The 27,167-nt window shown below is 47.3% G+C and overlaps 1 protein-coding gene across 20 annotated transcripts in view; it reads right to left on the bottom strand.

The window, feature by feature from the left end:
- CACNA1S (calcium voltage-gated channel subunit alpha1 S) overlaps positions 1-25,957 on the bottom strand; it is a 70,135-nt gene extending 44,178 nt beyond the window's left edge. For 3 of the 20 annotated variants that reach the window (XR_013924126.1, XM_080367422.1, XM_080367423.1), the window contains exon 1: positions 1,343-3,306. Coding sequence is in view for 14 of the 20 variants with exons in the window: in XM_080367422.1 (XP_080223548.1) it covers positions 1,343-1,773 (431 nt within the window). In the remaining 6 variants the exon portion in view is untranslated. Of the gene's footprint in view, positions 1-1,342; positions 3,310-3,367; positions 3,517-16,704; positions 18,578-19,738; positions 20,177-23,600; positions 23,721-24,089; positions 24,290-25,031; positions 25,568-25,848 lie in introns of those variants that run through there. The other 17 variants (XM_080367410.1, XM_080367419.1, XM_080367426.1 and 14 more) reach the window with 16 other exon arrangements.
- Between the last annotated feature and the right edge of the window lie 1,210 nt (positions 25,958-27,167).

Here is a 27,167-nt window from a genome sequence, read left to right as displayed (position 1 = left end):
AGAGCACCTTTGCAGTGAAGGAACAAGAGCTTTAAATCCATGTCGAGCACAACACTACCAGAGGTGTGAGCATGCCCTGAGAGCCTGCAAACAGGCACCCTGGGCTTTGAACAAGATGGCATGTCTGGCAGTGCAGGAGCACAGTTTTTGTGTCCCTGCAGCACTACATGTAAAGCAACACAGCCAGCCTAAGGCAACCAAGCCACCTCCAACAGCAGCAAAGCCTGGCCAGGGATGGGATAATCCTGCCAAGGTCAGGAACATGCAGATAGGGTCAGCAACTGAAATGAGAAAAGTTGGGGTGGAAAAACTGGATTTGCTGGAAACGTCCCAAAATTCCATCATTTTCACTTGAGCCCAAATGTTTTGCTGAATGCAGACTGAAATGTTTCATCTCCCATTCTCTTCCTTTCTATAAAATACAGGGGAACAAAGCATTATCCAATGGCCAAAAATAGTTCCTGGAAGAGTGGCAGAAACATGACATTTTGGTGTTTCTAACACCCCAGTGAAAAGATAGCCAGTCAAAGAGCAACCACCCAAACCCCATCCCTAAATTAAGCCAGAGGCACAGAGGGATACTGTCCATCTGAACGGTAAAACTCACAAAAGCCTTCACCTGTGACAGCAGTGCCAGGGAGGGATGCAAAGAGGGCGCTGAGAGGACAACGGCGTTGGCAAGGATCTGGGAGATGCTGGCCAGATCCCACCACCAGGGCAGGGAGCAGCTGCCGGATCAGGCAAGCAGTGACACACACAAAGAGCCGTCCCAAGCAGCTCCCATGATCTCACTACGCACCCCCAAAACTTCTTCCCTGGGGCAACCTGTTGTATTCAGCTTGATCCTCAGCTCCCATCCCCCCAGCCTAGCCCTCCTCCTCTGCCTGGTCCCATCCCCACCCCAGGATGGGCACTGTGCCCCCTCCTCACACGCCAAGTCCTCTTCCCTCCCAGCGGGCTGTTCCCTTTTTCTCCCCAGCACAGTTCCTGCCAGCACAAAAAGTATTGACTCCCACAAGACCCCTGCCACCCAGGCTGCCCCTGCACCACACTACCAAAGGTCCCTGTGGCCTGACCTGCTTCTCAGCCCCAGCTTCCCCCACAAGGCTGTTCATGCCCCAGTTTGCACAGCTGTTGCCTTTGCCAGTGCATCCCACCAGGGCTCCCCGAGTGCCTTGCTGCATTTTACAGACCCAATGAGACAGCCAGCACAGGCCTAAAGTGGACGGACAGCAATCCTGTCTGCAGCCGATGGGGTCCTGCTCCCCAGCACAACTCCCCAGCACCCCTGCTCACAGGCACAAACACATGAGCTCCCAAGCCCACACAACCAGAAGGATACTTCCACTCTACAATGCTGATACATGCCTTCCGCAGTGGGTTTTGCAGGGTTAAGCAAAACAGAGCCCTGGCTGGCCGAGGGGCTGCTGGTGGCACCGGCTTCTTGGACTTCTCCTTCTGTTGCCTCCTCTTCACGTCATCCTGGGGAGAAGCAGGCTCCATGGTGTTTCTCCCCCTCCTGCCCCACAGCTGAGCCCCCCTTTCCCAGGTCCCAACCAGCTGGAGCTCCTCTGGATCTCCCTTCTCGTGGAGTCTGTCTCCTCTGCGCACTGGGGGAGGTGGTGGGGGAGTGGGGGCTGGAGCTTGCACTCGCGTGTACAAACACACAAAGCATGAGTTTAAATTTAGATTTCTGCCTGGCTCCCGGGTGCTGTCACAGCTCCTGAGGCAGCAAAAGGGCCCCTGCAGCTGTTGCTTCTTTGCCCAGCACATTGGGAGCGGGGCGAGTGCTTCACATGCCACTGACCCGGGCTGGGGGGAGCAGGCCCCAGCACTGGGCACACTGTCTCTGAAAGAAAAATCCTTTGTCCCAGGTCAGCTCTCTCCCCAGCTCCCCAGGCCTCCTTGCCTGAACTGGGAAGCTGGGCTACCTGGGGCAAAGCACACAGCCCCACTTGCTGAATCGTATTACTCAGGGTGAGATGGAGAACTGGACTCTGGCTGGTTCCCAAAGAAGGGTACCCCACAAACTGCTCAGTCCCCTCTGCAGGATTTCACCTTTACTTCTTGGTTGAGCCCTAGACCCTGTGATCCTGGGGCTGCAGGGCCTCTGGGCCTGGGTCCATCTCACTGACAGGGACTTTGACACCAGGCTCAGAGCTCCAAGGAATCACGGCGAGTCCAAAACGTGCTCTTGCTTGCTTTTCTGGAGGGACGGAGGAAGCCCCTGGCTGGCATTGATCACTCAACCCCTTGCTCAGCCTCACCTCCCCAGTCCTGCCTCCAGGGTATGGAGGATGCCTGGGGATGCAGGAACCCCCACAAGCCTAGGCTGGATTGTGTCCTGGCAAGTCCAGCTGGGCTTGAGAAAGCCCAACTGGATGAATGGTATGGACACTTATGGTGACTTCTGAGCTAGAAGGCAGGCAGGGAGAGAGGCAGGGTATCAGCACCTCTTCACAGCAGGGAAAACTGAGGCACCAGGAAGAGTTGCTCTTGGGGTTTTCGTGGACTGAGTCAGCAAAATAATTGCAGCGATCTTATTACTTACAGTTACGTCCCATGGCAAATGTCTTACAGAGATGTTACAGTCTAACATGACTGACCAGCTGTGCCCCAGTCAACCACATGCATCGCAGGGAGCTGCTCTACCCACTGCACCACACGGCCTTGCTGAAAGCTTCCTCTCCTTTGCTTTGCAGGGTCATTTCCACTGTGGAGGGAATGACTTTGCAGCTATGCAGCAGGCTGCGTTGCAAGGCAGCAGGGCCAAGGGAACTAACCACTCCCTGCCCACAGCCGGGAGACAGCTTGGGAGAGCAACTCCTGCAGCTGCTCCAGCCAGTTTTGATGTACTTTGGAGGAGCGGGGCCTCAATTGTAAAGGGGCTAAATTAGTAACCTGCCCCCTCCTACACCACTGCTGCATTTTGTGAAAATCAGAGTCAAATAACTCCTGCTGAGGGCTCCAGCCCTGTCTCCGTGTGAGTCAGGGCCATGCATGTTCCCGTTTCTCATTATTTAGTCCTTGTTTTTCCCTCTAAACTCTAGTGAAAGCCAGGAGCTGCATTTCTGCTGCTGGCTGTGCAGGAGAACCTGTCCCAGGGACAGCATGAATGTGGGGCCCATCTGGCCACGAGCCTGAGAAGAAACATCTGCCCTTTGACTCACCCTGGAAAAGCCTCAGAGGAAGAAAGCAGCGTGAGTGAGCCGGGAGGGCACAGCCTGGTGCAGGCAGGGGCCTGTGGAGAGGACACCCGAGGCCTCTCTGATCTTCTACACCCTTTTGCTCACAGACTCCGTGTGCAACCACTCACCGCCTTGCTGTGCTCTGTATTTCGCATAGAGCTGTGCTGGCAACCACCAACCTCACAGGGCTTCAACAAAACACGCTGCAGTGCTCTGCTCCATGGAGACGTTCCTACCTGCTGGGCAGGGAGACACTCCTTCCTTGTGAAACATTTTCACAACCATCCCCATCTTCCCCGCACACTTCATGGGCCTTCATGTTCACCTCCTGCTCCACCAAAGACACGACTTAAGGAAGGAACCCCAAGGCAGTGGGCCCATGATGGAGGCCTGCCGCCCCCAGTTGGGCTTCTCCTGCTGCTGTGAAGGACAGAAACGCCCCGTGGCAGTGAACACTTCGCACCTCCCAGCACGCACAGATGTGTGCTCACATTCCTCCCGAAAGCTCCTTTCTCCAGCCCAGGCACCTCTCCGCTTCGCTGCCGGCCCCCGCAGGACCGTGCCCTGCTGTGCCTCAGGGTTGCCTGAGCTGGACAGACACAGCCAGATGGCAGCGAGGCCCGTCCCCCTCCGAGCCCACCACGGTCCCTGCGAAGGGTGCAATGTCCCACAGGAACCTTCAGCCGGAGCTGGATCCCCACTGCAGCTCCTCCCGTGTCGGCATCCGGGCCGGGGCGAGGAGCCTGGAGCCGCCGGGGCGGCCGGACCGCGGCTGTCCCTGGCCCAGGCTCTCCCCTCGGCGGCCACAGCGGTCCTGAGGTTCAACCCCAGCTCCGCAGCCGGGGCCCGATACATCCCTGGAGAGCTGCTGGGCGGGAGCCGCGCTGCCGGCCACCTCTGGGATGGGGGGTCAGCGCCTCCCGATGCCACGGGCACAGGTGGCTCCTGGAGGAACCATGGGAGCTCGTGAGATGGTGTGGCTTGAACCCGTAAGCCAAAACCCTAGATAAGGTTTGTTCAGATTCCCAAACTGGTGAACAGTACCTACACTGAAGACAATGGCAAGGTAAGGCTTTGTCTCAAGTTTCTTTTTTTCTCAAAAACCTCATGGACTCATGTGACTCAAATCAGCACATAAAACTGCTCTGCCTTGAGTTACTTAATGAGAGAACAGAACCTCCTGGGTCATGGGAGGGGAAAGAGCCACTGTCTGCCCTGTAATTGGGAAGAGGATCTTCTGGCAAGGCCACTTTGAGCATTTTTTTTTTTTTTTTTAGGTTCAGCCATCTTAACAAACACACCTTTCATAGTTAGTTTATAAAATTCACGTAAGACAAGATGTAAAGCATCTGTTTATTGCTTAAACCTAAAAGCAGTCACTGCTTACCAAGTAGCAGAACAAAGCATATGAAGAAACAAATGTGGTTTCAGTATTGTCACCTTCCATTTGTACACCATTTCTGGATTCAGCCTTCATTTGGAAAAAGGACTCGTGGCTTCAATAGTAAAACATTTCCCGTTCCCAATTGGCTTTCCAACCCATTATTTCCTCACAGAGATGCTGCCTGCATCTTTCCTAGACTGTGTTTGTTCTGATGCCTCAAAGGATGATAAAAAAAGCCATATTTAGCCAGGCCAGATGTCATACATTTTGGTGTCCTATTTCTCACACCAGCCAGGAGCAGACGCTCGCATAAATTTAAAAAGCAAGGTCATGTTTTAGTGTAGTTGTCTCTCTCTGTCTGCCAACTGTACCACTCACCTCAGTCAGTGACTGTGTCCTAGTTCTAAGGCAACTGCAATTATGCAGGTTTTATATACCATTCATTAATTTTTGTATTTTCTACACTGAGTTAACAAAGAACAAAAGACTGAGGGAAGATAAGGAAGAGAGTGAAGGAGAACGAGAGGAAAAAGACAGAGACAAAAAGAGAGAAACCCTAAACGTTGGTAAGCTGTTAGTCAGGACAACACAATCTTGAGACAGAATTATGCAAGTAAATGGATGAAACTCAACCTGTAATGCACTGGAAAGCAGTTACAACACTAAAGTGTTTCATGACAATGGGCTGAGCAAGGATCACATTACTTGCTGACAAGGAGAAAATTTGAAAAACTTGTACAATATGTAGATGATTTGTTACTGGCCAGTCAAGTTTCACCAGGCAGATCCCTGCAGGAGGAAGAGAGCACCCAAAGGAGGAACAGCCAGGTATGCTCAGGGTAAATAAGAAGAAAGAGATGAAGGGATCAAGGATGAATGAAGAGCTGGAGAACTAACTAAACTGATGATATAGTAAGTCTGAGAAATGGGTGGATAAATGCTTGGAAGAATAAACTTTTGGACTGGTATTTGCTGTGTAAACAATAGAAAAGGTCAAGGAAGGGGATGAGGAAGAGAGATGACCAAGTCAAAGGAATGGGGGGACAGACCAGTACTGCTGGAATATTACAAAGAAGCTGAGAGGGACAAGGGTGGTATAGGCAAAGGGGTGCAATGGGAACTCGTTATACTCACAGTCAGCTACAGTTTTGCTCATGAAGCCCTCAAAACTGTAGTGCCACAGGGTCTTCACCAAGTCACATCAGCGGATGACTTTTCCCTGGGTGCCTGGCAGAGCCAGGACAAGGAAGAAAAGAAGAAAGCCAAAGAGCAGCATTGCCTCTCTCATAATGCAGTCCATAGCAAGGACGTGCCAAAGCGACTTGAGCTGTCTTGTCTGTCAGGACTGCCTTCAACGCCAGCCTTTTATTCCTGCTCCCAGGAGGAGGACCAACTGGCTAGCCAAGCACGCCTGGAAAGTCTAGAATGCCTTTAGAGTAATGAGCCAATAAGAAAGTGGCCAAAGGCCAAAGACAATTCCTGGAGGATGCCAGTACCTACTTCACCAACCCTGCAAGGTTGCGGCATGTGTGTGCCACAGACAATCCAGCAATCCCTAGTTTGATATTCCAGATATCATGGATCAAAGGCTGTAGTTAACTTCCATAGGTGTTGTGGTTTATCCTCACTAGGCTGCTAAGGCACTTGCTCACTCCCCTCACAGTGGGATGAAGGAGAGAATCAGAAGGTAAAAATGGAAAAATTCATGGGTTGCGATAAAGACAGTTTAATAGGTAAAGCAAAAGCTGTGCTTACAAGCAAAGCAAAACACTTCCCATCAGTGGGAACATGTTTAGCCGCCTCCAGGAAAGCATCACACATAATGGTTACCTAGGAAGGCAAATGCCATCACTCCAAACAACCCCCTTCCTTCTTCCCCAAGCTTTTATTGCTGAGCATGGTATTGTATGGTATGGAATATCCCTTGGGTCACTTGGGGTCAGCTGTCCCAGCTGTGTCCCCTCTCAACTGCTTGTGCACCCCCAGCCTGCTCACTGGCAGGGCAGTGTGAGGAGCAGAAGAGGCCTAGATGCCGTGCAAGCGCTGCTCAGCAACAGCTGAAGCATCTCTGTGTTATCAACACTGCTTTCAGCACAAATCCAAAACACAGCCCTGTACAAGCTACTATGAAGAGACTTAACTCTATCCCAGCCAAAAACCAGTACAGTGTTAGCAAAAAGGACTTGCCTGCATTTTCTTCTACTTCATGCATGGGTACTGGAAAGAAGGAAGCAGATGTACACACAGTTATCTTCAGTCATTCCTCCATATTGCCATAATGCTTGCTGCAAATGACTCCAAAAGTCACTCAGGTGCTTATCTGATCTTTGCCTCCCTTCCTGAACTCTTTCCCAGATAACATCAGTTTGTCCTGCAGCCTTTATTGCCAGCACCAGATTATGGCAAGCTGTTTCACATGCAGCTCAGTCATTTGCATTGTTACCCTGACAGTAATTTACTCTGAGAACCGCTGTTTTCCAAGGACTAATCATTGGACTTTAACAATGTGCAGTGGAGCCAATTTAAAGATGCTTTTGAATTTATTTGGGAAGTTACATCTTTGCAATTTGCCAAGCACAAGCTTCTTAATTGCATGTACTGAGAGCTTCTTAAAACCATCCCAAGCAATTTCCTGGAGAAACAAACTAATTAAATGAAATTGCTTGCTTTGGCTCTTCAGTCACAAGCCCCTTGAAACTTTAACCTCTTTGGAACCTGCACACTGGATTTTCTCATCAAACCCAGAATAATTATTTCAAATCAGTACTAACAATAATCTGCACAGTTTTCTATTAGAAAAGCCCAAGAATCACCACAAACTTTTTTTCCTAAATAAAATCTTTAAAATTTGCATCTAACAGTGTTAAAAGACAAGAAAATACAAGACAAGAAGCTAGGAAATTAATTGTATGATCTGTGATTGTGAAACTGTAAAGAAGAAACAGCTGAAATGTGTAACTTTTGTTCTGATGTGAAATGTTACTGATTTTCTGCTAATAAATACTGACCCATGTTCCTGTGTTGCATCATCTTTCCTTCTGCCTCCCTAGCACAGACCTGTCTAAAGGGGATGTCTCTTAATGCCCAGCAAAAGCAGAACAGCAATTGACAAATTCTGTTTTGCACTCAAACATCTGTCACTGTCACAAGTTATCAAAAAAACTCTCCCAAAGATCTATAGTTATAGACATAGATACAGGCGTAAAAAAAAATAATAATTATTCCTTTAATTATAATAAGATTGGAAGTCTACACCAGTCTAAATCCCATAAGAAGTCCAGGTACTACAATAATGGTAGATAGAAAACTGGAGTCCTTTCCCATTCTAAAATCTCCACTGTGCTAAGTGGCCTTGTGACACCAAATAACCCTGAAAGAAAAGACTTTGTGTTTCCAATTGCTCCAGTGATCCCGGACCTGGATATGAAGAAAAAATTCAACACTGCAAGGAATAAAGATGTCTCAAGTTGGGTAAGTATATTCTAAAAGCCACCCACCACCCAGGTTTCTAAACACATCTGTTGTGTTAATTCTGCCAATTCTCCCCTTCTCACTTGTTGAAGAGAGTAGGCCCAAAAGGATGGGTTGCCTTAATGAATGGATTACTAGAGACAGCCAAATGACCACGACTCCAACATGGCAGAGTCTTGGGAAATCTGAATTGGGTAGTAGGGGTGGTAACTTTGAAGGAGCAGGAAGGATAACAACTTCATCCCCCAAAAAACAGTTATGTCCTCAGTTTCCTGTGGTCTTCATAGTGGTTAGCAAGTCCTAGCTCTTCAGGTCAGTCTTCTGAGCAATGAGCCTAAATGACCCTCCTATGCTCTGACCAAAGCCTAATTCCCTCAGCCTCAGCAGAACCCATTTGCTGAGAAGACTGTTTGCCATCCTGCTGCTAGTTAGGAGTGGGGGTATAGCCCTGTGCTGGATCTTTCATATTAAAGAAATTTGCTGTGCTCTGGAAAATTTTGGAAGATGAAAAACCCCAACAAATGAATTATTGGTATGTAGGGGATAACTGGGCATATGACCATCATAAAGAGGATGGTCAAAAATGAGTACAAAAACCTCAAGGAAGAACTTTAGCTGCAGTAATTGTGAGTAGTTTAACCAAGGCACCTGCAGAGCCCAGTCTCTGCACCATCTCACATTCCTCCCTCTGCAATTTTAATAATGAATTGGCAGCCAGTGTGTTTGTGGACCAAGCTGCCTCTATCATCTGCAACTATTTAAAGGATCGCATTCCTGGCTGACAAGGAGAAAATTTGAAAAACTCGTACAATATGTAGATGATTTGTTACTGGCCAGCAAGACATGCAAAGGTTGTTTGAAAGATACTACTTGTCAGTGTACTGCTTTAGCAGAAAAAGCTGACCATGCATCTCTTTCTAAGATTCAGCTGTGTTAGCAGGAAGCAAAATATTTAGGATTCATATTAAAAGACGGGCAAGGATTAGTAGATCCAGAAGGGGTGCAGGCTATTGTAGAAATACCTTGACCAGTAACAAAGAAAAAACTGCGAGAATTTTTAGGTGCAGTAGGATGCTGCAGGCTGTGGATACAGGGGCTAGGGGCGTTAAGTAAGCCGTTGATAGAAGCTACCAAGGCAAACGAAGTGGAGCCTGTATGGTGGGGTCCAGAGAGAGAAAAGGCTTTCCAAGCTATAAAAGGAGTTTTAGCTTCTGCTCCCGGATTACTCCCAAATCCTTTGAACTATTCGTGCGTGAGAACAAAGGAGCAGCCGGCGGCGTCCTGCCTCACAAGGCAGACCCACACCGCCACCCTGTGGCTAAAGCAAGAAACAGCAACTGCCACAAAAAGGCGTAGAGTCACCCGACAACTGTGTATGTATGGCCTGCACGAATTGCTTCTTAAACATTGATTGTTAAACAACATGCTACACAAGCACTGTCCCCCACAAAGAGCACATCGTTATGCAGTCATGATTTTAAATGCTGTTAATATTACTTTAAAAAGATGTAACGTTTGAATCCAGCAAGTTTACTACCAGTTCCCTCTGATGGTGAGCCACACCATTACTGTGCTAAGGTAGTGTTTCAACTCCAACCACCTATGAGAAGATCTGTGAGATCAACCTCTAGAGAACTCTAACCCTTTTCACCGATGGATCTCCATACTGTGTAAATGGAAGATGACACATGGGCAAACAACACTGGTGAGAAACTCAAGAGGTACTTAAAACAGAACCTTTACAAGGCTTGGTGAGTGCCCAAGGGGCTGCATTAAGAGCATTAGCAAGCTATTAAGAGCAGCCCCAACCTTAACACATCCCTGCTGGTCTCACCTGCAAATCTCCCTTCCACAGTTCCAAAGATGAAGGAGTTACAAGGGAGTTTGGATCTCACATACTGGCTGAGTGTGCGACAACCACCCAAAGTCAGGAAAAGCCTTTGGACCAGGGTTCCACAGGCCTGGCAAGGCACTCAGCCAGGACAGCTGACCCATGAACTCCAGAAAGAACAGAGGCATGGACTTCACTGTTGGGGTACCCTTGACCCCCTTTCACAGTCATGGGTGTGGTGGAGGTGGCAGAGCAAAATCCTGTGTCCACTCCACCGAGATGCGTGAGGAAGGTGGTGCTTCACCTTGTAGTGAGCAGCCCAGCTGTGGCACCTGGCAGCTCGCCCACCACTCTGTTAAGGACCCAACATGGGGGCCAAGGTCCTCAGGACCCCATGCACAGGGATGGTATTGGGACCAGCCACCAAGCACTCTACCCTTCTCACAGCAGTGCTTGGCAGATGCCTACAGGGAAGACAGTGGTGTGAACCCCAGTTGTGGCTGGCAGACAAGAACGTTGACTGTGTGGTAGCATGGTGACACCAGGTTCAGAGTGACATCACCTGACATGACCTGATGTTCTGGGGCACCAACACACCCAGCAAAAACAGGGGATCGAGGGACACCAAGCAGCTGCAACAGGATGTCTGAGGCACCAGGGCCAGGATCTTGGGACACTAAAGGAGGGGAGCCCTTCTGCCTGCCTGGCTTTGGTAGCAAGACACCTCACAGCAGTGTCCCAGGGGCTGTAAGGAGACACTGCTTATGCCTTCTTTAGCTCAACTATTGTATCCCTTATTCTGACTGAATTCCTCTTTCTTCTTTATTTTTTTTAATATGCTGAAATACAATTTCAGGGTGGTTTTGTTTTTCAGACGTGTTTGCCTCCGGGTTGTTAAGCACGCTGGCAGTAAGGGGCAAGCCCTGCGGCTGGAGGCTCCTAGCTCTGACTCCAGCAGGTGCCCCACAGTGCAGCAGCAAGGGCTGTCTGGTGGGGAGAGGTACTCCTTTTACTCCCAGGTAAATGGCAGGAGTAACTATGACTCTCTTAAAACAGGATCATAGTTGCTAACTGGGCTTAGCTGCAGAGGTCACACCTCCTCATGATCCTGCCAGATGGCCCTTGAGGGGTAATAACTGAGCTGACCTTCTGCCCCATTCTGGGTTATAGTCACTACCCACCCTATCGAGTGGCTTCACCAACCAATTCATAGTATTTAATTAGGCAAAATAAATTTCTGGCTTCAATTAATATTCATTGCCTGAAACCTTTGCCCATGGGTATCATTGGGCTCAGCCAACAGCTCCAGAGGCAGTGCTGCCCAGCTTATGCTTGTCCTCAATTTAATTGGACAACATGTGTAAACCAATATGAATAAATTACATACTGGTTGCCACACAAACAAGTCTCAGTGACTTGAAAGATAATTTGGTCAGTACAACTATCTCTGGCTGCATAATATCTGTGGAAGAGGGACTGAATTTCATTCGATTGGAGTTTATTAACTCAGAAATTGATGGTTCAAAATGGTGTCTCCCTTCCACTGAGGAAGGCTGCTTAGCCAGGGCTTCCAGAGGTATAGGAGGCTGGGAGAGACAGAGGGGAGATGGGGGGGCTGGAGGTGGGTGCGGAGCACATGAGCTGCTGTATGTGTCCCTGCAGCAGCTGCAAAGCCACCGGACAACAGCGGTGGTGACGATGGCAGCCACTTAAACATGGCTGTCCACATGGTGGAGGTGACATTTTCATCCACTAATGGTTTCTGGAAGAGGCTCACAGTTGTTCTTTGGGCAGGGAGAGAGGAGCATCTTTGATTTAAAGAATCAGTCACCAATATTCGAGTGAGCGGAGGTTATCTTTATTCGGCAGCGCTGGGTGCATGGGGGATCGCTCCAAAGTCATGCACCCCGAGGGAACCTTTCAGCCCCCTCTTTATACAAGTCACTCATGTATATTCATTAACTTTCTGGGAACTCATTAACATATCTCACACCTGGACAATTCGCACACTCCCATTCAAGGACCTAGCATATCTTCAAGTTAACAACATTAACATATCTTGTGCCTGGACAATTAGCACACTCCCTATGTCACCCATTCAAGGATTTAGTACATCCTCAAGTCAACAATAAGGGTCTCCTCAGATAAACATGAGCACACGGTTCTATAAATAAATCATATATAGCCCATTATTCATTCTCCCCCTTTTCTAACAACTATTGTAAATTCTTTTACAACTATAAAAAAATCACTATGCCTATGATCATTCTTCGACAGCACCAAACAAAACATTGAAGTAATACACATATTAGTATTCCTAAAACTACTACAATGAGTATTATAACAAAAGCATGCTTTAACCATCATGTAAAATCTGAAACCTGTTCCATATCTTATGGATATCTGTTTCAATTTGATTACTCTGATCTACGTATACATCCAGTAATCATTTAATCCATCAGACTGGGAACAAGTGTTTCGCCCTGGGTTTCCAGGACATGCTCTCCCTGTCTTGCTTCGAGCTTTCCAACGACAGTTATTATCACTTTTAATAAATATTGTGGTGGTTAGGCTTAATATTTGTAAATCAAATCTGGGACCCAACTCGTATGTTTTATTATCAAATAGGCAATATCCTCCACCATCGTCTGGCTCTTTCCAAAAGTCTGGCCAGGTAGTCCATTTGTCATCGAGATAATTCCAGTTTTGGAAGGCCACCCCATACAGGGGTGTTATCAAGACTCCTTTAGGAAGAGAGGTACATATCCAGCATTCCTTAGCTTTTGTAGCATTAACAATCATTTGCAATGTTTGAAGATGGGTATTGTTTACCCATGCTTCAGTTTCTAATATCTCTAGAACAGTTACAATTAAGATCAGAATAACTTTACACAAATGTCCCTGATCCTTTTTGACAGTCCATTGTGTCTCCGGAGATTTCTTTATGATCTAAAGAACCGTAGTCCCATGGTCCTGCCAGGGTGACAGCCCATGATTTCTCAGTAGCCTTCTTTATCCAAGAGTAGTGAATCCAGGCTGGTTGTTCTCTTATCTTGACGGCGGTGAAGGTTGTCAGCAGCACCTGATAGGGTCCTTCCCACTTTTCTTCCAAAGGTTTCCCTGAAAATGTCTTTATATACACATAGTCACCAGATTTAAAGGAACGGACTGGTTAATCCAACCCTCTGGCCCTTGTTCCCAATACTTGTTTATTTATAACTTTTAATTGTCCCTGGAGGGTCTTCACATATTCACACAAACATCCCTCCCCTAACTGCCTTAAATCTTCTCTGGCAAATTGTAACTGGTATGGTCTCCCATATAATATTTCAAAAGGGCTCAAATTCTCCTTTGTCCATATTCTTTAGTTTAGTTCATATTCTTAATTTAGGTTTAGATCATATTCTTAATAATGCCAAGGGAAGAGACTGTGGCCAAGTTAGATTTGTCTCTTGTCCTATTTTCGCTATCTGTTGTTTAATTAAGTGGTTTACTTTTCCACTTGCTTGAGGCCTGTAAGGCGTGTGTAATTGCCAATCTATTCCCAATACCATACTCACTTGTATTATTTTGGCACAAAAAAAAAGGGTAATAGCCCTATTTGATTGTCTTAAGACTTGGGAAGCTAAAAACTTCCTTTAGGTTGTCTTCAGATTTGGGGAATTCCTAGAATGTAACAACTGAAATAGCACTCTGTGTCTTGTTTGTTCTATATGTTGTCTTGTTACATGTTCAAAATTGGAGTTGGAAGAAAAAAAATAATATTCTGGTAATTCTAGGCAAATAGCTGAAAACTTATCACTCTGCTTAAGGCCAGAAAAAAATTAGAATCTGTTTTTTGGCAATTGTTCATTGAAACAACTTATTTGGTGTTGAACTTCAGTGAAAAGAATTTGTTACAGTTGTGGGAGCTGCTGGTCACCAGGAAAACATCCTGAAACCTTTAAAGTACAAACTAAGAAAACAGATAAGAGCGCCAAATTCACCAAAATCTTTGTTGGGATGAGATTTGTTAGAACATCTAAATGTTTAAAGAAGGAGAAATGCAACCAAAAGTTAAAAATGATCAATTACTTGAAATCTTGAGCTTATCTTTAATTCAACAGAAAAGTGGAAAAGAGGACCTCCCTGAAGTAAAAGAAATCTCTAACCAGGTATATCTGGGAATAAATTCCAGGTAAGGCGAAAAATGCTTTACCTGCTACAGTAAAAATGATAAGCGGGAGGCCTGCCTAGTTCAGGTAAAAGAATATCCCTTGGTCAGCAGGGCTGGGGGGGATATTGGCATAAAAACTGAAATAAAATACACTCTGTAGTCGTTCTACTAATGTAAATCTGTGTGTTTTGCCATGACAGTGACTTGTTACGGGATGCGCAGATGAAACTCTGCATTGACAACGAAGTACAAGGAATAAGGTTGGTCAGGTGCCTCCTACCACAATCAAGGGCAAGACCGGGCTGGCCTCGGTGTTTGCCACCAAGAAGGATCTTGAGCTCTGCTGCTGGCTGCAACCCAGTAGGCGTTGAGCGGTGGGGACATATGCCATGCCAGACCCTGATGTGAGGAATGGCCCCTGCTGTTATAAGAGGGTATCCAGGAAGGAAGAACATAAGATGGCCCATTGAGGCACGGATTTGGAAATTGGAAACCGCCTGGCCGACCATGAGGCCAGATGAGCAGCAGAGAAAGTACAAAAGGAGGAACTATCCTTAATACCAGACGGTAAAATCCAAACTGTAAGTACAGATGAGGAGCCAAATTATTCTAAAGGAGACCTAAAGTTAATTCAGGACATGAATGGTAAAATAAAATTAAATAAGTGGGCTTATTTGGCAGATGGCCGTATAGTGGTACCATCCAATTTAATATGGACCACAGCCCTAACAGAACATAATAAGAGTCATTGGGGAGCTGATATGTTATATAAAAGCCTAAATCAGAAATTGATAGGGTGAAACTTATATACTGTAATAAAACAACGTAATAATCCCAATGTAGCAAACAGAATAAAACTAGGGAACATTAGTAGAGGAAATTATCCAGGACAACAGTGGCAAGTTGATTTTTCCGAACTCCCAAGAAAAGGGGGGTACTGATATTTATTAGTTATGACTGATACGTTTTCAGGTTGGCCAGAAACTTCCCCTTGTCGAACAAGCAAAACAAGAGAGGTAACGAAGGGATCGTTAAATGAAATTATCCCCCACTTTGGGGTTCCGGCAACAATCTCATCAGATAGAGGCTCACACTTTTGTGCCAAAATAATACTGTATGGGGTGGCCTCCCAAAACTGGAATTATCTCGATGACAAATGGACTACCTGGCCAGACTTTTGGAAAAAGCCAGCCGATGGTGGAGGATATTGCCTATTTGATAATAAAACATACGAGTTGGGTCCCAGATTTGATTTACAAATATTAAGCCTAACCACCACAATATTTATTAAAAGTGATAATAACTGTCGTTGGAAAGCTCGAAGCAAGACAGGGAGAGCATGTCCTGGAAACCCAGGGCAAAACACTTGTTCCCAATCTGATGGATGGAATGATTAAACAGACATCCATGAGATATGGAACAAGGTGCAGATCCTGCGTGAAATTGCTAAAGACGATTTATCATGGAGTTTTAAAGTTATATGGGACAAACTGACTTTGTGGTTACCTAATTTGGAATGGTTAAAACATACTTTTATTATAATACTTATTGTAATAGTTTTAGGAATATTATGTGTATTACTTCAATGTTTTGTTTGGTGCTGTCAAAGAACGATCATAAGGCATAATGATTTTTTTGTAGTTGCAAAATGATTTGCAAAAGTTACTAGAAAAGGGGGGAATGAATGGTGAATGATGTGCCACTTATCTAAAGGATGATGTACTTATGTTTATCTAAAAGTTGGGAAACGTCCAAGGACCCTTATTGCTAACATGACGGATGTACTAATTGCTAAGTCCTTGGATTTGTCATCTTTATAAAGGCTATCCGGTCCTAAGTTCCTGTTGTTTAGACAACATGGCAAAGACAAGGAATTAAATCATGGTCACTAGCTTAGTGAGATATGTAAATGGGTTCCCGGAATTGTAATGAATATGTAAACGATTTCCCAGAAAGTTAATGAATAGGTATGAGTTGCTGTATAAAGAGGGGACTGAAAAATCCCCTCGGGGTGCATGACTTTGGTGGAGGGATCCCCCATGCACCCAGCGCTGGCGAATAAAGATAACCTCCTCCGCTCACTCGAATACAGGTGAATGATTCTTTAAATCAATCTAGTTGAAGATACCCCTGCTTCCTGCTGGGGGCTGGACTAGGGCACCTTTAAAGGTCCCTTCCAGCACAAACCATTCTATGATTCTGTAAACTACCACTGTCATTCCAGCCACTGTGTATTTATATGTACTTGAGGAAGTCAAAGTTCTTCATGACTGAAATTTTACTCTGAAAGTTCTGAATTGCCTTGAAATTCTCAAAAGCTTTTCTCCAAAACATCCCTTCCAGAGATACTGATATTCAGGTCCTGGACCCAACACCGTACCTGAGGTTGTTTTACAGCAGGGCAGCAAAGTTTTGTAGAACAAGTGAGGCCGAGAGACTGCCCAGACACATTCTCCTCCATGTTCTCCCAGACCCATGTGGCAGCACCTTCAGAGAACACTTTTCTATTCTTTCCCGATAGTTCTAAACATCTCTAACAAAATTTCACCAATGTCCTCCCCCCTGAAGCAGTGCTGCTGTTACCACAGATAGCAATGCAAAGATGTTCAAAGGAAACAGTCTGAAACACTTGGAAGCTAAAGGTCACAATAAGCAGGAAAAGAAAATACTTTACCGTGTACATGAGACTGTTGGAAACTTTCTGCCGGTGCAAAGTGGAAATTTTCAGCTACCTGCAGGAGACAGTAATCTTTCATTAAAAGGCCTGAATCTATATAAACAAAGCAGTCATACCAGCGGTTGGATTTTCAAATTTTTATTTGAATAAGATAGACAATAAGCAACTCATTGTCATGGGTGACAATACCAGCAAATACTGTCCTAAAAGATATGAATTTCCCCTCTTCCTCACAGGCAGTCATGTGGAAAGCCATAATCACATACCGATGTTGACAACAACTGTTCTACGCAGAGTATTTTAGCGGACATAAAAATAAGAAGAAGGAATCAAGTCTAGTGGGAGGGAACTAACTGCTGCTGTAGGAAATATCAAAAGGTATCACAGAAACGGAGTGGAGAAAGTAGCTGGGAGGGTGAGCAGGCAGGGTAAGAAAACCCTTAATACAATAAACAACAGCGGTCCTATGTCTGCATCCATGAAAACAAGCTGTGTTCAAAAATAAAGCACTAAACCTACCTACCACCAAAAAACCCCCCACACTCCAAAATCCCCCAAAAGACAAAGGTTATTCAAATTTTAACCTTGAACATGAAAAGGATATGGATATTAGGTGTCAGTCCTCCCTGACACTCGCTAGCAATCATACACACCCTCCCCTGGAAGATTTCAATGCATCAAGCTCACACGCTACATTACACCTGTGAATGTCCGTGCAAGCCTATCGCATATGTTAACTGCGGACCCGATGAGAATGGAGATGTGCAAAAGTCCAAGTGCCTAACAAGGGCCCCCAGAAATTTCCCTAGTGACACCCACGCACCCTTGGACCCTTGCTACCCACAGCACTCCCCTTTGAATCTTTCCTGCTCACCACCTTTGTGGCAAAGGGTCCTGTAATGGTTCAGCACCTATGATGACGTTCAAAACACGATGTCTGGCTTCATAAGCAAAAGGGTGGGGTGTGTTTGGTTTTGGTTTTGTTTTTCAGAAATAAAAAATGTTGCCTCCAGGAATAGTACACAAAGATGTAAAAAACCTCCAGATTTTGAAATAAAGTAGTAAAAAAAAAAATTACCCTGGGCCTGACTGCTAGAATGTACTTGGGTACGAAACCTGCACATCCAAGTGTTTTGAGCTCAGTAACATGCCAAATGACAGGGTAGTTACATAGTCATCTGGTGTATCTTGTACTACATTTTCATACACCAGTTGCAAAAAACATCTCTTTAAGCATCTTCAACCTTGACAACTCCAATAGTCTTGCTTCCACTGGTTTTCTAAAGAAGGGAACATTTCACTCCCTCCAGCACCTCTGCTGACAAGTTGTTGGTTGCTGTTATCTCCAGCACCCACCGGTGGTCTCTGTTTTGAGACTAGAAGGGCAGGTGGGACAACCTCACCGCAAAGAAGCTGCCTCTCCCCCTCCAGAAACCTCGGTAAAAAGACTCACTAGCTAGATGGTAGAAAAAGCTAAGCTTCTCCAGCCAGCCCACGTCACGAAATAGAGAACTAGCCCCTTCCCACCCTTTTCCTGACCCTCCTACTGAGCCCCTCTACAGGCACAAGTACCTTGCTGAGCCCAGGGGTTATTACAGTCCTGTGAACACTTAAAGTTGGAAAAAAAGAGCAGAATGCCCCGACTGTGCCTTCTGACGCTCATCACCACCATGCAACAGGCTCACGGCAAAACCCATCTCTCACCTTGTTGACCTCCAGGAAACCACACACTCTGCAGCCCTCGTTCTTCTGCTCTTCCATTTTCTGGCTAAATCCTTCCCTCTTGCACTGCTCTACGCTATCCGGGTTCTCAAAGGCCCAGCCTCGTCACCTGTATGCTTCTCCGACATCATCACAAGTATTGCAGCACCTGCAAGAGCACAAACATCATCTTATCATCTTTACAGCGATAAAGAGACACTCCAGCTCAGGACTCAAATCCCCGGTGGATTTTATTTCAAAGCAGCAAACTTCAGAAACTGGACACTGAAAGGTGGTCTAATGCTCCTGAAGGCACTTGAGTTTCCTGACGTACTTTTTGAGATTTTGGCACGAGGACGCAAGCTGTTTTAATGCAGCGCTTAATTCTGAAGAGGGCTTTACTTGTCCATTCAGACAGCCAAGTCCATTCTTGGCAAATAAATTTGCTGCAGAAATGACATTTGTTTCTGTGGGAAGTCTCCCACAGTTCTGAGCAGCTTGGAACTTCGCCATGCGAACAAAGCATCTACCTGTTTCTATTCCTCCCTTCTTCCGTTTTTAGGGAAAGACTGCCAACATCAGAGGCAAGGTTAATGGCAAACTTTCTTCATTGCTTTTCTACCTCCGGACTCACCAGAGTCTCTATCACGCTCACCAGAAAAAACAATTGTCTGTCTCTGTTCCACGCTGTGCTGGACAAAACAAAAAGTTGAAGGCTGGAATCATGAATCCCTCAAGATGGAAACATCTCTGGGGAAGGATGCAACTTGACAGACGTGACAAACTAAGTTACTACAGAGACAATAATAGCAAAGGATAGTCCAGAACCTGTGGACTATCACGAATCCATTCTTACACAAATTTGCAGGTAGAAGGAATGAGAAACACAGAATGACACCCATCATTTGTGTGAGTGATGGGTGTCTGGTCTTTGCTCCCATAAGGTTGCAAAGCCTGCAGCAGAAGCGAGAAGGCAAAGCCATAACAGGGTTTTATTCCAAGACAGCTCATAGAACTGTGAAATAATTTACACAGCTCCCCTCTGGACACCAAGTAATCCCAGAAAAGGTTCTGTTTGCTAAGATACAATCTTTGTGCTACTGCCCTTAAACAGGCATGCAGACAAAACAGACAACCTAACTGTGCACGCTCTTAACAATCGTGAGCGCAGCACAGGCGTACTAAAACACAACAGCTCTCACCATTCTCTGAACAGGTGCCCAGGAGGATTTCACTGCACGGACCTTCACAGACATTTTGGAAAAAAACCTCCAACACATATGCCACATTAACTGTATAGATTCAAGCACTAAGAAGATGTAAAGGTTACCGAATGTCCTCTGACTCTGCCCCGTAACAGCTTTCACAGCAATTGGCATCCAAAGCATTTGGATCAAACACCTTTTCTTCTTCTTTCCCCAGTTCTAAGACAAAAGAGGATTCATAGTGACGAGGCACGTCTAGAAACACTACCTGGTACTTCTGCTCTACGCACAGAAACTGTTCTACACATGAAGGAAATGATTTTGTATCAGAATCTGTGCATCCTGCACCCGAAGCTCACCTGAAAGAATGCACAGGGCCTGTTGAGCTGCAAAATAAGATCAACAAGCAGAGTAGCGTTTGCCATCTGAAGAACACCCTCCATAGAAAGAACCAGCCACCTGTAAGCCTTGCTGGAGCGCTGAGCAGATGTTACTTGCACAAAGGCTTTGTTAAAACTTTGTCTAAAGCAGACCCAAACAGCAAATTGCGACCAATACAGGACCTGTTACACAAACAACATTTTAAATAGCAGACAGCAGCGCATAGCGCATAATCCTGTCCCAAGATATGTAGGGAACACAGTTATATATTGCTGTGAAACTAGATCACAGTGGGAGTCTCCCAAGTGGAAAACCGACACTCAGCTCTCCAGTACAACGATGCTGACAATGCACACACATTAACCACTGGCTTACTAGAAATCTCCAAGGAATTTCTATCTTTGTCATGATTTTACAATTCTGCAAGTGTCTGTGCCACCTGTGTGTTGAATGCGCGGCCACAGTACAGCTGGGGCACAAATATGTTCTTAAATGCAGAAGGCTGCAGAGGGACTCTTTACAGAGGAGATGAGAGCTGGTGACAGCTGAAACCTGCCAAAGGGCAAGACATGCCTCCAGAAAACTCAAACAAGACCTTTGTTTTCCCAAAACAAATAAGAAAGGTCTGTAAACTTTGGAGTTCGGAATAAGTGAGCCAAGGAACTGCATGTCTGAAATTTTCAGAAACATGGGTTCTTATTGGAAGAGGCCCCTTAAAACCAGGCTGTTCCACTCACAAATCCTGAAGGACAGGACCAAGTCTGCTGGATTACAAAAGCCCTCTAAGGCTGTCTAGGCACCGCCGCACTACCCTCTTACAAGCCTCAAAAAGGCGGCTTCTTGGATAACTAAGGCCGGGGCAGGTGATAAGTCACACGCTGCTGAGGGCACAAAATGTTATCGGGACCCTCTTTGTTGAGATTGGGAGGTATAACAGGTGGACAGAAGTGAGTATGTAAGACATCTGTATTAGCCACAGAAAAAAAAAGAGATTTTAATTAAGAAGTATGAAATATGCATGAAAATCAATCGTTAACCTCACTTTACGGTAGTTATGATCAAGCAAATAAAAAATTTTAGAAAAATGTACCCATTCTTGAACCACTGTATGAGACTTACTTTCTACAGCTTACAACATTCAAACAAGTTGAGAGTACAATTAAGAATTCAACCAGTATGGGTTTTGATCCTGTAATTACACTAAAAGATAGCATCGGGAAGAATGCAGCTTAATAATTCCTATGCTTTGTCAAAGCCATGATTCCTGCCATTTGAAGAACACCTGTACAACACACGGAGTCTTTCAAGATACAGCAACTAGTAACAGCTTTCTGAATGTAATCGGCAGCTGCCTGTCAAGTTGTCTCAGAGAGCACCCAGAGGTACTGCACACAGCTTGGATACTATAAAGAAACTGCAGTACATAAAACCCCACATGCAAAGTTTCGTGCTGTTAACATGGTCCTCGACTTGCATGCAGATATGACACGTGACGCTGGAAAACTCGGTCCATGTTAAAAGGAAACGAAACAGTAAATAAAATAAAAAAAATTCAATTCTCTATCTCCATCCAGGGGAAATTAATGAGATGACATCCCAGCACAGAATGCAACCTACCATAGAAATCATTAAGCTATTAACTATTTTAATGTAACTATGATCAGGAAAAGCCTCCACATACTGCTCCATAATATTTAGGTATGCTTTACTAAATTTAAGGTTAATGTTAAATAAAATGTATTTTTAACTAAGAAATTTAAAGTGCCGAAGCAGCTAAGTGGCAGAACCAGGCCCCGTCCCTAGCATAGCCCTAATCCAAGGCTGGTTTAAAACCCAGTCCAGTTAATCAGTGGGAGAACAGAGAAGCAACAGATGATCAATCTGTGGACACATGTGCTTTCAGAAACACAGGCAGTTTTGGAAAAATTGGTGCATGTGAATAGGAACTGCTCTTTCAAAGACTAAGTGTGCTTGAAGGAGCCTGTGAGTTAAAGCAGGCAGAAAGAAGATCACGATCCAAGGAGGAGCTTGGAACCGAGGCAGAGACTGGAACCGAGCAGGTGAATCAACTGGGACAGAGTCAGGTGATGGATTCACAGAACTGACAGGACCAAAAGAAACTCCTAAAAACTTCAGACATTGACTAATGATCTGATAAGTGTATATAACCTACGCTGTATCCCTTGGTTCTCTGTCACCCACTGGGGTGGTGGCCCAGCTCTGAGTCATGACTAAAGCCAGCCCAGCGGTAACCACGTCTGTGTGGATTTTTCCTTTACCAGACAATACTGCTATAGTTGCCATTTAAATAACTGACTGAACATCAAGTGTTACTAACAGAAACTGATAATCATAGAGTTTCACAAAGGTGGGTGGACACTTCCAATCTAACTTGCCACATGTGTGGTGGAAATCAAACTCGCCATATCCTTTTTCCAGACAGCAGAAGAAATTGCTCGTTGCATGCAGTGCAATTTGATCGCTTTCAAAATGCCTCTCCTGGATGAGACTGTTTGCTCCCTGCAAGTTTCTCTTCCTCTCCATTGATAATATAATGAGCGAGAGCAACCGGTTCAGACCTAGTAACCCCAGTGGAGGCTGGCAACACAAGTAAGGCAGGAGGCCCATATGTGGAAACAGAGAATTGGGTACAAAAAAGCGGGGTTTGACCCCAGACATTACATTTGTCACGCCACAGCCTCCGAATACAGAAAGGCTGCTAAATGACACAACAGTAAGAACGCTATCACCTCACTTCTGTGACACCAGAAGGTCTCGTACCTACCCACTGTTCAGTTCTTGGCTTAGTTTAGCCTTTCAGCTTTAAGAACAGAAAAGCTAAATCTGTGTTACAACAAATCAGCAACTTTAGTTCATGCCAATACACAGAACTACACTATCTCCCAGAACAGATAACAAGGACCTCACGTTTTAGAAAGACAAAGTCTTGCAGTATTACCGTTAGACTGCAACACTACCAGAATCGTTCCCGGTTTGTATTGAAGTAGAACAGTAAGCCGTAACATGTCAAAAAATACAGAGGAGAGGTTTATGTAGCCAAGGACCACTTACTCCAACTCGTAACTGATAAATCAACTGAAATCTATTAATCAGGTATGCACTAACACACACAAAGCAAACATAGTAAGACACAAGTTTAGGCTTAAGGGTCAAGTCAGCGGAGCCTTCCCTGGAGAGAGGCTCTTTCCTCTAACCAGCTCGTCCCGTTTCTCAGCCTCCTAGGATTTAAAAATGCAACCAAAGACAAGTTTTGCCAGAGCAGCTGCTTGATTTCTAGTAGGAAAAGCCTATTCACTCAGCAGCTTTGCTCCTGAAACGCATCAATGAGTCCTTGTCCCAATTTCAGAGGGACCAGGCAAAGACTTGCCTCGCAAAAGTACCGAGTATAACGTATATACACACACAGAGGAGCTTGTCTGATCTGCCAGTGTAATAGACTTGTGTCCTATAAACTTGTCAATAGTTTGTGGTGTTTAAAACGCTGTGAATTCAGCCGTCCCTTGTTCCCATGAATCTCATAGCAGGCATACGGTAATGGAAAGGCTGTGAGAGCATCCATCCAAGAATGACAGAATAGCATCTTACCGTGTCTCTCTGCTTCTGGAGTCACACGACTGGCAGCTTTATCCAAGCGCTGTTTAAACGGCTTGTGCTCTACGTCCTGCTGAGGCTCTCCTGCTCCGTCCATGGCATCGATGCTCAAATCTGAAAGCAGCGAGCAAGGAAAGTGGTCTATGAACACACATTTGTTATGGCCTGTGGCAAGCCGAGGAAGTGAAAAGACAGAATCTTTCGGCCAGCAGGGTAAGAACGTGCCAAACCGGGGGAGCACGTACAGCTAGTGTCAAGTGACCAACAGGGAATAAAACACACGGTGCAACACCCTAAACGGCCCTCCCAGGTACGGGGTTTGGTTTGGTGTCCCAGAAGGACCGTTTCCAACTTCCAAGAAAGCGTTACCCTGAAAGGTAGACGCGCTTAAGGCAAAAAGCCAAAAGCAAACCCCTCAAAGCCCAGAACCATTTTCAGGAACACAGGAGTTAAGCCTAAAATTGGTTGAAAACTGCCTCCTACCTCTTCCCCCGCCACCTTTCCCTCTTCAACATCAGCACATTTCCTTGTGATCCCTTTTCACAAAAAACATTGAGGTCTGTCATATCGGCTTGGTGCCGAAGCACCACGATGCACTTGCTGGCTACGTGCTCTCTTAGAAGGCTCATAGCTTCTCCGCACACAACAGCCGAGGCTTCCAGCCTCTCCGGCCTTCCCACGCCCTGTGAAACGTGAGGAAGGCAAAGACCGATAACATCGCAGGGGATCAGGAGGAAGTCAAGATGCACTCCATCTAGAGCCCAACGCATTACCCAAAGGAATTACCACAGCAGAACACGAGGCAGGTAGACAGGCGGATAACATGCACGGCAGCAATACCCAGTCAGACTTGCAGGACTTCCAGTCACTTCATCCCGCAACTTTGTTTTGAATTTAGTTAAAAGGTAATCAGATTCTTAACGCTCATTCTGCTTTTATAACTTCTGGAGAAAGGCTAAGATGTGGCATTGGTATTACAGTCAAAATTCAAGTACAAAACTCACAGCAAAGCTGTGCCTTGCCAAGTGACTTCCCAAGCAGGCTCTCGAGCCTTTCAATAAGACAGTCAAGTCTGGAGTCCCAAGGGAACTCTGTGCCAGCTCCGTCAGTGCGACTGAGCTCTCTGACAAGTACACCGCCATACAGAAATGCAAATCGGTTTATGCCTCAGGCTCATTTACAATCTAGGAAAATAATACTGCCCGACTGGACGCGCTGGTTTAAGCGCCCAGCAGGCCTGGCTATGTAACCACGAGGGACCAACAATTCCTCCCCGGCTGTTGCCCAAGCAGCAGCGCAGCACTCGGCAGCAGCGGGCACACGGAGCCTCGCGGGCCCTCGGCAAGTACAAAAGTTATCCCTCCGCAGTCAGCAGTCCGACTCACAAGCACAACGCACATGCGGAAAAGTAACATCTAGACCGACCTTCAGTTTAGCTCCCCTTGATTTGTCAACGTACAATTCCGGATAAACCTAGATACAAAGAAAAAACAAAAGACCCCCGTTTCACTGGGAAGCAAATCCAAAGGCCTCTTCCCCTCGGCTGCTCCGGCCCAGGGGCTGACTGTCACGACACAGGATCAGCGAGACACCTGAGCTGCTGCCTCCCAACCCTCCCCGGTAGCTAAGCGCTTGCCGTCTGTAATACTTTAGAGAAAACAACAATGGGGAGGGGGAGGCGGAGTCCGCCGCCGGCTTCCTTTTCCTCCCCTTGCCCGCTCGCAGGGGCTGAAGAGGCTCCTGAGCCGCCCCCCCGCGACAGCGTTACCGCAGACCCCAAGGCAGCACCAGCCCGCTGCCACGGCCCCGGCCGGCGGCTGGGGGAAAGACAAAGCCCCGCGCAGAGCTGCGGCGGCTGCCCGGGCACCCGGAGGCGGCGGGGGGGCGGCAGGGCGCCGCGGGCCGACCCCCCTCCCGGGCCCCGCCGCCACAAGGGAGCACCGCGGCCGCCCCGCCGCCGCTCCTCACCTCCTCGCTGAAGTAGCGGCGTAGCTCCGAGAAAAAAAAAGGCAGCACCGTGAGGAGGCCGCTGACCACCGTCACTGCCGGGGAGACGAGAACCGCCGGCAGCCCCGCCGGTCCCGGGCCGTCCTCCCGCCTCAGCCCGCCCGCCGCCGGCACCAGGCGCTCCCTGCCGCGGCCGAGCGCCGGCCCGCCACATCCCGCCCCGGTCGGCCGCTGCCCGACGGCCACGCCCGGGCTCGCCCCCCGGCCCCCGGCCGCCCTCAGACCGACCGCTCACCCAGCGCGCCGCCGCACGGCCCGGCCCGAAAGCCTTCCCGGCTCCCGGGGAAGCCCCGCACCGCCACCACCGCTCCAGCGCGCCGCGCGGGCCGGAAATGAACCCACCTTCCGGGGCCGGGCCGGGCCCGCCGCTGGCTCCGCCCACGCCCGCCGGCTCCGCCCACGCCCGCCGGTCCCGGCCCCGCCCCGCCGTGCAGCGCGGCCCGGAGCCGGCCGAGGCGGGGCTGGGGCTCTCGTTCTGCGTCGGGCCGGGAAGGGGCTCGGTGCCGCCGCGGGCTGCTCTGAGCCGGCCCTCGTGTCTTTGCGGGCTTGGTGGAGCGCTTCTGCCATCTGGCGAGAAAAAATTGCGTAATGCAGCCGCCGGGTTGGTGAGCGCTGCTGCCATCTAGCGATAAATATTTGAGTACTGCAGCCAGCCCTGTTGGTGGAGAGCTGCTGCCATCTAGCGAAATATAATTGGGTACTGCAGCCGCCCGGTTTGTGGGGCGCTGCTGCCATCTAGCGAAAACATGTGGGTACTGCAGCAGCGGAATTGGTGGAGCGCTGCTGCCATCTAGCGAAAAATACTTGGGTACTGCAGCCGCACGGTTGGTGGAGCGCTGCTGCCATCTGGCGGCCAAAAATTGGTACCAGACCACGGGGCTCGAATGCGTGTCCTCCGAGCGGGAAAGATTCTACCGACGGCGTGACGCGAACCCCTGTCGTTGCAGTCGAGCCACTTCTACGCACACGCTGCCCTTAGTTTGACCGAAACGCTACTGGGCATCCGTAAAAGCGGATTTTGTAATACGCATACGTAGCCACAAACCGCGCCCCTAGGCGTCAAGCCAATTCCACGCATACGCTGCCCTCAGTTTTCCAAGAAACGCGACTGCGCACGCGTAAAATCCTATGTGATAATACGCATACGCATCCACAAACCCCGCCCCTACGCGTCAAGCCGATTCTACGCATGCGCTGCCCTTAGTTTTGCCAAAAACGATTCTGCGCATTCATAAAGGGCGATTTCGTAATGCACATGTGCCGCCGGAAACCATGCACCATGGTGTCAAACCCACTTTACGCATGTGCAGCCCTTAGTTTTCAAAGAAACTCCACTACGCATGCGTAAAAGCCGATGACGTCATGCACATGCGCCACCGGAAATCAAGCGCTTCGGCGTCAAGCCCATTCTGCGCATGAGCAACCATGAGTTTTGCCAGTAATGAGACTGCGCATGCGGAAAGCAGATTACGTAATGCGCATGCGCGGCAGGAAACCACGCCCCGCGGGGTAAAGCCCCTTCTGCTCATGCGCCGCCCTTAGTTTGCCTGTAAT

This window comes from Falco punctatus (assembly GCF_963210335.1).
Source record: "Falco punctatus genome assembly, chromosome: 17".
NCBI lineage: Eukaryota > Metazoa > Chordata > Aves > Falconiformes > Falconidae > Falco > Falco punctatus.
This window is presented reverse-complemented; position numbering and strand designations above follow the sequence as displayed.